Source organism: Anolis carolinensis, chromosome 2 (assembly GCF_035594765.1).
Source record: "Anolis carolinensis isolate JA03-04 chromosome 2, rAnoCar3.1.pri, whole genome shotgun sequence".
In the NCBI taxonomy this organism is placed as follows: Eukaryota; Metazoa; Chordata; class Lepidosauria; order Squamata; family Dactyloidae; genus Anolis; species Anolis carolinensis.
The window spans coordinates 143,521,355-143,534,009 of NC_085842.1; the positions used below are offsets into that span (position 1 = coordinate 143,521,355).

Sequence of the window (12,655 nt, forward strand, 5' to 3'; positions counted from 1 at the left end):
CCAGTAGCATCAGGAGGCCCTCGGATTCCCCAGTGATAGTCAGAACTTTACAGCAAAAAATGATTGCGCTGAATGGAAGATTGCGGGAAGTTGCTATGGCTGTCCAAATCCAAATGAACATGCTTTCAGTTGGTATGTTTTCCCTTGGATAGCCAGCATGCTGTAGTTCGGGGCTTTGCCTACATCATCTTCATCATCAATGTTTATATATTACCCACATCTCCTTTCTGCTTGAGACGGGGGACAACATAGTTAAATACATCTATAAAATCACATATTAAAACATAGTTGAACTGCAACCATAAAATATATAAAATATATATTAAAGCATACACATATTAAAATACCTGAGACAAAAGTTAAAACACAATAAACATCTAATGTGATTTCAGAGTCATATTTAAGTGATTTAAAACTTCCTATCTGAAACACACTTCTGAAGCCAGCATGGAGGCGATTCTGAGCTAGATGTACTCTCCAAAGACTTCCCATGTTCTCTCTCTAGTATTGGCATAGTTTGCAAAAAGGAGAGATACTGCTTGAGCAGCCCTTTCCTGAGCATCCCATTCAGTCATTCCAAAGGTGCTGAAAAATCACTAAAAGAACTCCTCCCTTGGTTGGCAGGGCTTTGGCCCTTGAAAAGACCCATGGTGTCAGAGACAGGGATCAGCATTGTGCTAGCCTTCTGCAGCTTATGCAAGGGAGGGAGTAAAGGCTTGAATGGCTGACTCACATCGGAAGATATTTAGATATGTTTGCCATACGCGATTTCACTTGTTTTCTTTGGAGACCTCATTTCAGTCACTGTGAAAATGACCATCTCATGTTTTGCTGTTTTCTCTCAAAGCTTAAGTTTCAGTCTTCCCCATCAATATGAGCATGACTTTCCCTCTAGATTTAGCTCAAAGCTCTTCTTCCTACTCGCTCCATCTTTTATACATTCATTTGTTGTAGGAGTTTTCATGGAAAAAAGTGTTTTGGATGTGAGTTCATTCTCCAAAACAACTGTGGCTGCTGATGAATGATTATAGCATGGAAACTACAAAGGATTTTAAATCAAGAGAGGGAAAAACATACCAAAACAAGTAAGCTTATTAGGGAGATGTTCTCCTTCTTTCTGTCTCTTCTGTAACATCTTGTCCTTTAGTTATGCAGCAGAATAATGTATACAGTACTCAGATGTTCCAACAAGAATTACCGAACTAAGATACATATGGCATAGAAGTTAGAATCACATATTTTAATACTCTTATTGTTTACTTTGTAACAGGAAATTGCAACCTTAATCGGGTGGGCCTGGTGAAGGAGGTGTTCACTATCTTTCATTACTTGCCTTATCTCTCACATCCCTGTGTTTCTCTGGTGTATGCACATGTGTATGCTCCCTGTTTGTTTACCTGAGGTCAAGTAGCCACTTGGGACAGAGGTGTGGTCATTTAAATCTTGTGTAATTTGACCCTAATGTTTTGATCCTTATCTGAAATAGCAAGTCTACTGCTCATTGTGCTCACTTAACTGGATCAGAGCTGAGAACATTAGAATTAGTGCTGGTGTGTTAACTTTAAATCAATATTGGACAAATATTCCTTGCTGATTGTATTTTTAAAGCATAAAATTGATGTGTTATTTTATGTCACAGTATTTAAAATATTAAATAATCAGTTACAATTAATGAAATTGGCTTAACTTTCAAAATTACTCCCCAAAACTAAAAAAAATGTTAAAAATCATGAAGGCAGGAGTGTTTTCCAAAACAAAGAAATCGATCGATCCATCTAGATGTTACTTTAGCAGCAGGGGGAGGGACTGCATTGCAGCAGTTCCCAAAACACCACCATGATGTCAGAAGGTGGCTATAGGCTTCCTGGCAATGACTTGGACCATTTGGAAGAAGCAAGAGTTGTCTTAGTGGGCCACTAATATTTAACTTGAATCAAGGGTGTGTTGGGCTAAATTAAATTGTCCATTCTTTCCATCCCTCACAGAACAGTTGCAGCTGCTAAATTGATCCATGTATTGTTGATATATCTTTGAATCTACCAACAGAAGGCCAAAACTAATCTGGCAGGAGTGAGAAATGAAGTCATTTCTGGCCACTGTATACGGTTTCATTGATGGAGCCCTGTCATTAGGTTTTAAATTCTCGGTTATGTGTTTTATGACTATTGTTTTATGCATTTCTGTTTATGTGTATAATGTTTTAATTGCTGTGTGTTTTAACTTGTTGTATGTTTCCTGCTGTGTTGGAAACCGCTCTGAGTCCCTTGAGGAGATAGGGCGGTATATAAATAAAGTTTTATTATATTATTATTATTATATCATAATTTTATAACAGATTATTGTTTCAAAGCATAAGAAATGTAAACATAGTCAAATAAATAATTAGAATTTGTTTTAATTCCTTTCAGGGATGATGGTGGTGATCGTGCTGCTGCTGATTGCAATTGTTGTCGTTGCTGCTTGGCCTACAAAGTAATTCGCAGAGGTGGCACTTTGGTTTGGTAGCCATCAGAGGCAAGTCCAAGCCCCCTACAAAGTCAACTGCATTTACCCCCTTCTGGGGGCACAGTGGCAAATCCACAGCAAGTAAAGGGCTTTATTTCCAACAAGCTCAGTCCAGTAAGACTTCTTATCTTGAAGAACATAACTGGAAGGGAACTGATCATCTGACGAACATAGGTGAAGAAATGCAGTTAATTCCAAAGAGGTGGTCTCTGATTTGCTTTTATGCTTTGAGAGTAGAAGATGTTAATATTTGGAGTCCCTGGTTAAAATGTTAGACCTTTCTTTCTAATGTGTATCCTTGGATCTAACATGTTTAACATCTTCATCCTAGATTCCATGGCACTGAATCCAGGATTGACTTTGCATGAAGGCACACAATACGTTTTTTCAAATGCACAGAAAAATCTTAGTCTCTGTCACAATATGCTTATACTGTCCATGATTTCTCCTGTATATATACTAATAGCTGAGAAGAAAAGTGTACATAAATTCCAAAATCTTGTTTCTGTATGTTCTGAAAGCAAATAAAAGAGACTAGCAATATGAGAAAAAAGAAGAAAAAAATTATGTAAAGTTAATTCATATTCAGAAATCATTTATTTTGCTACCTATGTGCCAACTTGATGGATAGCACAAAAATAAGACTGAATAAAAGCCATTTCATTTCTAAATTATTTCATTCTCTGCCATTATATTTTAATTTATTTTGTTTCCTACAGGCCAGGGATATTTAAACCTTAGGGAACATTAAAGACTTCCTTTGAGTTCTGGTATTTGTTGACTTCTTGGATTTGAGGAAATGTGCCTCTATGAGAGTAGCAGATTTCGTGGGGGGGGGGGGGCGTGTATTAGGACCCATAAGCTCACCTTCAAGACAGTGTTGGAAGCAGCTGTGCAAACCTTTTTTTTTTTTTTGTTTCTAAGGCATGAGGCCTAGTCCATGCTGGACTGAATACTCAAAATTCAATGATGAGAGAGTCATCCACTGGGAAAGAGAACATGAAGAAATATTTAAGAAAGGATGCTGTTGCTCAGAGCCTCTAGATGTAAACTATTCTTGGCTATCTCAGAACCTCTGAAAAAACCTCTTGGAGGAGTGTTGGAGTCACGGATCCAAGAAGCTGTTTTCTGTTTAGCCAGAGCTGCCCACCATAAGTATGTTGCCTTCCAAAGATGAAAACTAGAAAGCAAATGGGACTAGCAGAAATGGTAATGCAATGATCATGTGAACTAGTTACTGGATGTGATTTGGGATGTGTAAGAAGCCACTCTTAGTAGACTTGTATGGTTACCATTCGTCTTTGGTTCCAGCAAAGGTAAAGTGAAATTTTGGTGCTTCATCTCTAAAATGATACAACTGTTCAGATATCTCTGGAAGTCTTATGTTCCATAACTTCAGACTTGCGGAAGGGGAAACGACATATGGTAACTTGTTCTGGAATCGCCACTAGAAATGCCTTTTCTACTGTGTCGCTTGCCCCTCATCTCTTGCAGTTTGGTAGCAGCCACCCGGGCTATCCATCTGCGATGAGGAGTAATCTGTGATTAGGAATAATGATTTATCTTTTCCCATGCAGAAACAGTTTGGTATAGTCTGTGCAATTTTCCTTTGGCTGAAGATACGTGAAATAATTGAGGTGTTTTTAAAACACCTCAAAAGGCAAAAGAGAAACATAAATCATCCACACAGATCCTTCAAAAGTACTTCAGCTACCATAGGAGCAGAGTTTAGACTGGTGGCCTAATGTTTCCTCACTTCTGCTCTAATTAATCTTTTTCAAATGTTTCCCAGCCAATGAGGAAATGGCACCAAATATGTCGTTGCTGAGCTACTTTCCGTGGAAGAGCCCATATTCCCATGAGACCTGAAGGGGTCACTTTGTCCACCCAGATGGAACAGAAAGAGGCCAGCATGAGAAGTTTACAAGAGTTTATTTGACAGATGTCTGGATTTAGTCCTATGAAGTGCATGCTGCACAATTACAGGTTCCTTCTCGGTCAATTGTCAGTCCATCTAACAAATAAGAAAATGGAGGGAGGGAGAATAAGAAAATCCACAACTCTTTTCCCACATGTCATTAAATATATTCATATATATAACCATAATATATTAGTATGCATTGTAAAGAAACATTGCTCCCAAACTATATGCAATGGTCATGACTAAACAACATTTACAATTTGTGATATTAACAAGAACAACAAGAGCACAGGCTTTCTTCCCCTGTGTGATCAGTGTGTATGTATGCGTGCCTGACGGAGAGGGAGGTAGGGGGAGAGGGAGGTGGAGGGACAGTGATCAGTGGATCAATTAAAACACTTACAGTACTAAAAATGGAATGAATCTTTTGTTCAGTGCTACCTATTTGTGGTAATTATTTTTGCAACTTATCTGCTTCTCAGAATAATTCCAGTTGCCATCTTACCCTGTCCATACAGTTTGTAATATTTCTCCACAGTATTTCAACATCGTTAGCATTATATACAGTATCTGGTCTTGACAACCCAGAGCTTGGCACTTTTGGAGCAAATACAGGGTACTACTTTCTGTCACTTCAGATTACTTCATTTATTTGCTGGTGGCAGTGCTCAATTTCTCATCTGGAAACATGTAATTTATATTTTTGCTATATGTCAAGATTGTGGTGTCTTAAGTTTCTTAAGGACAGTTTGGGAAACTGCAGCTTGCAATCTTGCTTTCTAAATTGCCATAAACTTTGGGTATGAGATGACTGGAAATGGCCTATTGTGCTCATCTTCCATTGGCCTTTACACTGCACAATTGAAACACATCAATACTACATTTAGCTACAAAGATTGGATCCTGTGGAATTATGGGAATTTGAAGTTTTCTGAAGCAGTTGAGCTCTCTGCAGGGAATGCTAAATACCTCATGAATCTACACATCCCAGGAATTAAAGTATGGAAAAATAGCAGCTAAAGTGCTATGAATGTATTATAATTATGTAGTGTGAGAGAGGCCTGAACTGATCCTGGTTATATGCTACTTTCTAAGCATATCTGAACATGATGGAAGATTGAAGACTGCCAATGAATAGCCCATGTGTCAGCATATTTCTCTCACACACTAAAATGGGAGGAGGTTATCGGGAGTAAGGCAATCCCTAAAATATGTAACTTTAACTCTTCTGTTTAGCTGATTCGAATCTGAAAGTCTGCTGCAGTTTACCAAGGGAGAGATTTGTTATATGTTAGAAGCAGAAAACCAACCCATCAAAGTAGTCATGACTGTATAGAGAAGAGATTTTCTTACTAATGTAGGAGGAAGAAAGATTTTTTCAAAATAAGGTATTATATTTTTAATTAATACACAGTCTCTGAGTTCTAGATCTATTTTTACACTTTGTGCTAACTCTACAATAACTCATTGTTTTCTTTGTAGATTCTTTTTTATTTATTATCTGTTGTCCTCATCCTCCTTTATAACTTTCTGGATTATTAATGTCTGTTACAAAAGGCGAGCCCATTCCTCGGCTGTCCTAAACAAGATTAGACACCAATAAAAGTATCTTATGTTGTAAACATTGTTTTAAGGGATTATATAGTGGTTATCAGTACTTACTCCAAACATAGAATTGCCTCCAGAATGCTTTCTTGCTCAGGAATGAAACTGTATGTACAGTTGCATAGTCAGGATGTTATCCTTGAGAGTAAAGGAACTTTCAAGGAAAAGCAACATTATAACAGGATTTGTAATGAGAATAGCCCTTTTTGTAGCTGGGGAAACCTTCACTGGGAAGCCAGAACAAGGAGGCTTGTGTTGTGGGACAGTGCAGTAGTAGGGCTGAGTTGAATTTTCATGAGTTTTGCTTTTTGTATTGAAATTTGCACATTGAAGGGAAAACATTTCATCAGACTGCTAAGCACATCATAGGAAAACACGTATTTTTGTGCAGGACCTGGGAGCTAATCAAAAACCCAGAACAAAGCTCCCCAAAGTAGATTTTTAAGAATTCTGGACATTACCATTCCCGAATCAGCTCACACGGCACAAGGGAGAGAAGTATCCGAGCCTTGAGAGCAAAGGACCTCAACTCTCTTCAGTTTAAGCAGTTTAAGTGGAAGCTTTTGGTACACTCGATCACCCTCTTTCCTCAGGCTGTATAACTATTATAGGACTAGTCCTGCCCTCCATACTATGGCCTAAATTGTAATTCCTTGACACTTTCAAAGACATACTTCAGTGGCTATTGTTCAGCTTTGGGTTTTCTTTAATGTCAAAGTTCTAGACAAAACAAATTTGCAGGAAACTTGAAGATGCAAAAACAAAACTAAATATATGGTTTCAACTTTGCTCTAAGTCCATGTATTTGGAGAAGAAGAATGCTCTACAGCGCAACAACGGTCTACCAGGATATTTGTATTCAGAATCTGATTTGATTGTTAAGATTCTCCATGTACACATTCTCCAAAACAAATCTCGAATACTTTTGCCTTTTCTCCAGATGACAGTGAGGGAGGTGGAGGAATGCCATTTTAAAAACTTCAGTCAACATGAAGAGTACCGTGTAAAAATAAAACAAACAGATCAAGCACAGTGATGGTGAACATGTGGTCCTCTAGATGCTGCTGAACTGCCATCAGCCCTCGCTGTCATCGCCTGCAGTCACGGATGATGTGAACCAATACCATCTGAAGCCCCCACACACTTCCCATCCTTGGCCCAGCAAATTAGGGGGCGGTCCTAGCTCTTTCTGCTATGCTAGATTTCCACTTTAAGGGAAATATTTTAATACAAGGAAGTACTAACTGTACATCTAGAATTGATATCATCCACTTTACTTTTAATTCCACAGACTGATCATACCTGGACAATGTGTACCTGAAACTGGAGAACTCTGAAGGAAACAATTTTCAGCCCTGAAATACATTTTAATATTTTTCCAGTTTAGCTCTTCCTCAACCTTTATTACTTACAAGCAAATTAGTTCTTCCTGGCTCTACAATAATAATTGATATGAGCTATACTGATAAATCCACCTCATCTGGGAGGCTGTTCTTTTTATCCTAGCAAGGAAGGCTACAGAATCCAAATGCTCTGAAACTCCCAATTGTGTGCACAGGGGTGAAGTCACTGCTTCCCGCCGGCCACACCATTCCAGCCAACCCTGCTGTCCTCCATACTCCACTTCCCCGGCATCTGGCCACTTGACACCTATTTTTGCTGAAGTTTGTTTTATGGTAGTTTATGTCATTATATAAATATTGTCAATTGCTATAAAACAAGGCAAAACCACTGGAAATGTCATTAAAAGGATGTTTCCAAGTTTCCTAATAGGAAACATCTCAGGGAAGTTTGTATTTTGCAGGGCATGCCGTTCTAAGCTCACGGTTGAACTGCCTGCTTGTATCATCTTCCAAGTTTTATAGTTGGAACCTGTAGGAGATTTGTGTGACTAGCAACAAAATCTCCAACACTTCTTAGGATTTTAAATGCAAGTGAACCCACACCTCTCACTATCTTTTTAAAGAAGTCTAGATTGCTTGAATAATGGTATGTTTGTAGGAGACGTTCTTTCTGTCCAACCAACTTATTGGTCACTGTACATACTATTACAAAATCATGCTACCACAGGCTTTTACAAACAGAGGAGTTAGCTTGTCAAGTTCCACTCTCATTTCTCCTTGTAAGCACCTCTAATCAGGGATCATTTGTTTCTCCATTTCCTCCTTGCTACAGAAAAGGTACCAATCGTGGTTTTACACAATTATAGCACTGATCCCAGTTATTGATCTGCCATTTCTGCACCCTGCAGAATCCTGGTATTTGTAGTATGGTGAGGCTTTAGAGCTCTCTGGCAGAGAATTCTAAGCACTCCACATAATCATTAAAATGAGATCAAAGTACTACAATTATGTAGAACAAAATATTGGAATGAATTCTGAAGCCATTCCAGTAGTGAGAGAACTGCCGTATGTGGATTCCATAATGAGAAATTAAAAACCATAGTATTGGAGATGCACTGGTTTGGAGAGGTAACATATCTTTGACTTAGTGAAGCAAGGAAGAGAGAATAGCTACTTCCAGTTAAGATGGCAGTGCTTCTAGGCAGCATTTATTTCATATTCTGGTGAATGTAGGAGTGAGAGTGATCTAATGTTCTCACAGAGGGCCATCAAAGCATTGCAAGATTTCCTAGAGTACCGATTTCAACAGCTCCATAAATACTTTCTTCTTCCTTGCTCTTAGCCTTCCTAACTTGAATGAAGCAGTAAGGTTGTAGTTTAGGGCAGCATTTCTGAAAAACTATACCCCCTGACACCCCACAGTAACCGTCCTGTATTAGAGTAAGTGAAATACGATTGTTTACAATGAAGCCGTCTTTGTAAATTCTCTTGAAAACTTGATCCTTTTTGATATATCAAGATTCTGCATGATAGAGAATGGAAAAACCATTCCAACTGCTTGCTCCTCAGGTGGTTACTTTCCCAGTAGTCTGTTTCAAACCAACATCCTGAACATCTCCATGCTTCCTGTCAATCAAAGATGTATGGCAAGCATTTCCCTCCTCTTATCATGGTGTTTTGTAATGACAACTTTCAGGGAATGTATTTAAGGCAGGCAGACTCTTCAGAAGAGAAAAATCAAAGGGGATGATGGAACTAGTGGCAGATCTAACAATTGTTCCTATGGTGAGTAGGTTCTCATTTGGCTCTTCTCTAAATTTGTTCTCTCACTACATTTTGTGGTAGTATGAGGTGCAAAATTGGCAGGTCTCATAAGAAGATATTAGTCCATGTTTTGCCCTCCCAGTCCCATGAACTGCAAATCAACTTTTTGCCAGTGTCCTTCATCCCACCCCACCTGCTCCAAATTCTGCACAAAACTGTGAGTGCAGTCTCTCTTCCCATCTTCTAGGCTTTCTTGCACTTCCCCTTCTTTTCCCGTTGCTGGAACTTCCTCAGCCGCCGGGCCCATGTGTCCCTCCACTGTATCACAAGGCTGCTTTTGTCTGCGACAATGCCATTCTGGTCAGGAGAGTCTTCATCATGGCCCAGTAGCAAGTATTTCTTCATGGGCTTGATTTTCGGGCACTTGCAAGCAATGTCCTTGGAGCGTATCCACAGGATCTGGTCACCACGCCGTATCCGATTTGTGCCTTGCTTGTACACAGAGATGATGTTGACTGTGAATTTCCACCACTCTCCAGCTTTGTCTGCTTTCAGGATGTGGATTTGAACAGCTGGGAACAGAAAGCCAAGAACAAGGGCAATCACTGTAATGCATTTCTCATTATATGTACCAATACCCTATCTGTTGAAACAATTGTGATATAGAAATATGCATATTTGTTGTATTGTTGCAGTGATTTGGGATTTTAGCTGCTCAAGCCACAGCAAAAGTCCACTGGGATACCTTTTTTTAAAAAAAAAAATCAGTTTATGGTCACTTATTTAGTCGGTCAAGTTGCTTTGTACAGAAATATTCCGCTTCTTCATCTGTTTTGGTTTGAGTTTATTCAATGCTTAGACCATACATCTTCACATATAGGGCAAACAAATAAATATATTAAAACCAGATTAAATACACTATGAAATACACCATTAAAATGCTACATAAATCAGGTATAGTAGAAGAACATATTAGATTACTATACTTGCCTAATGGTGAGTTAGGATCAAAATTTTAAAAATTACATAACTAGCATTCTACTGAAGGCCTGATTCCATTGGGGCACTGATAGTATACGCAGACCTGACCACCGGTGAGAGCAATGAGTGCTGCAACTTCCCTGAGCTGTGCTCCACTCAGCCTTCGCTCCCACTGCCCAGCATTAACCTGGAGAAGTTGGTGCAGCAAAGCTGCTCTACCATCACCGCCATTTCCTGCTACCATGCCGTGACCTCACCGCTAGGTAGCCATTGTCCAAAGTTACTTCAAGTCACTGATACCTTATAGTATGACAGTACTGGGGAATTTTACCAATCAGCCTCCCTTTGACCATTAACTTAGTACTGAAACTGGGCTTGGCTTGAAGCCGCTTACTTATCTGCCAATGCTCAACTTTCAACTGTTTCTCCTGGGCTTAGTGGGCACTTTTTGTTTTGTTTTCAGATTTTATTTTATTTTATTTATTTTCTGGTGACTTCTCTTAATTTTCTCTCTGGCTCATGTTTATCACTGATGACTGAGCTTAGCAAAATATACTATTTGATTGATGAGTCTCCACAATAATTGTAATTGGTTTTAAATATTTTTAATGCTTAATATTTATTTAATATTTCTTTGTGTTTGTATGTCTCATGTGATTGTAAAGGCATTGAATGTTTGCCTGTGTATGTAATGCTGTAATGCGCTCTGAATCCTCTAGGGGAGAAGGAAGGAATATAAATAAAGTGCTGTTGTTGTTATTAGGTCATTTTGTGGAATCTAATAGTCTTCAAGAAATTCAAATTGCGCCATAGTCCAACTAAATATTTATCTAATCTGCAAATGGGAGGACATGTCCGCAATTTGGAATTCTTTTCCATATTGGAAGTTCAGTTACTATGGGGTGTGGGGAGCTTCATGAACTAATTGACTTACAGAAAATGAATCCTCAATTTACTGTGCTTGATAGAAGACTGTGGAATCAACAAAGGGTAAATATATTAAATTCAGATTCATTTTTACACAGTTACTTGTTTTATGATTAGCTGCATTTGCACCTCACATTTCCTACAGTGAGCTCCAAGCAGCATGCAAGGCTATTTCCCATTTTATCTTCACAACAAGCCATTAAGATAGCTCAGGAGCAGAGACACAGTGAGGGGCACAAGGTGGCCTCCAAGTATTGAGGACAATAATTTGGATCCAATCCAGATTATGTTTTTATTATTAAAGTGGGTGGAGAAGGCAGCTATTATCCTGGTTTTCTAAAGGATGTTTGCCATTTGGGCACAATATGTTGTTCTTTATGTGTTCAAACCTTTGTGTAACCCCTCAAAAGCATTCTATGGCAATTGCTAGCACATTTGGGAACTGTTCCTCTGCATCCTTCCCTTGTGAAGAGAGGGACCTGTCCAACTTTCCCTTCTTTTTCTCACATGTGACCTTGGTGGTCTGCGCTAGTGTCCTGCATTCCAGACCTGACTATGATGGTAACCGTTTCCATGTTTCCCTTACCTAGGGATTTGAGGCTCAATGTGAACGTTAAAAAAAGAAAAGAAAACATGAAGGAAATCAAGGCCTTGTTTAGCTGAAGTCATGAAAGGTGGCCATGGTAACAAAAGGCACCCCTTTGAGTTTGAGCAAAAGGGTAGGAAAGGAAACAAAAACCTATCCAGAACTTTGCCCCACTGTTTGGTTTTTTTGGCAGAGAGGGAGGGGGGATAGCATGTGAAAAGAATTTGAACGCAATGCATTTGCCGAGAGCAAGAGTCTCACGTTTTAACCAACTACGGCTCATAAAAATGCAAGACATGTCAGATTGGGAGAGATGAATAGGCCATTCTACACACTACCTCATCCCTAGCAGTAGCTATTTCAGAATTTTCTTAAATTATGAAATGCCTCTCTCTAAACTGATTACGAATTTTAGGATATGCATTCCAACAGACTAGCCAAATAACCTCCTACCTAAAGATGCCAAAGGTTAGGAAAACTGCTGAACTTCGAATCCTGACATAGATATTGCTGAGTAGAAGCCATTCATAGTTCTGGCTGAAACAAATATGTCCTTTATTTTATGTTTAAATCTTAAATAGTAGTCACAATAGTAAGTTTTCATCAAGAGGGGTTATGCATCCTTGAAGAAACTGCAGTTGATTTATCTGAATCTCCAGAAAGGCCAATTTAGGAAAGCTCTACTGAAAAGGCTGTCCTTTTTCCTGTGATCCAGGATCTATGTGGGAGGGAGCCAAGAGTTAGTTGCTCAAAATCAACAGGCATTAAAAATTCTTTAGAATTTGTATCACTCATTAAAGTTGTCTGAAAGTTAAGAGGTAAACTGTTATCTTCATCTGCATGGAATCCTGCTTTACAAATTGGAACACCAGCTGAGCTGTGAATTTGGCTTTCTAGGCCATTAAGGATCCTTTACACAAAAAATTGCCTGGAAAATTTAGTATATCCCCAGGGAACTTGATTTTATCATTCCAAAGAACTAAGAAAAGTTATTGCTATTTTAAATGTGGGAGGGAACTGTCT

At 38.8% G+C, this 12,655-nt stretch overlaps 2 protein-coding genes across 7 annotated transcripts in view; one reads left to right on the forward strand and one right to left on the reverse strand.

The window, feature by feature from the left end:
• The window catches only part of stx8 (syntaxin 8), a 107,363-nt gene extending 104,184 nt beyond the window's left edge, over positions 1–3,179 (forward strand). The window contains exon 8 of one of the 2 annotated variants that reach the window (XM_062970711.1): positions 955–1,085. In XM_062970711.1, coding sequence (XP_062826781.1) covers positions 955–1,025 — 71 coding nt within the window. In that variant the 3' untranslated portion in view covers positions 1,026–1,085. Of the gene's footprint in view, positions 1–954; positions 1,086–2,408 lie in introns of those variants that run through there. The other variant, XM_003217077.4, reaches the window with a different exon arrangement.
• ntn1 (netrin 1) overlaps positions 1–12,655 on the reverse strand; it is a 328,369-nt gene that overhangs the window by 147,087 nt on the left and 168,627 nt on the right. The window contains exon 7 of one of the 5 annotated variants that reach the window (XM_008104282.2): positions 4,421–9,710. The exons of the other annotated variants lie outside the window; for them this stretch is intronic. Coding sequence (XP_008102489.2) covers positions 9,382–9,710 — 329 coding nt within the window. The 3' untranslated portion in view covers positions 4,421–9,381. Of the gene's footprint in view, positions 1–4,420; positions 9,711–12,655 lie in introns of those variants that run through there. 5 annotated transcript variants of the gene reach the window in all.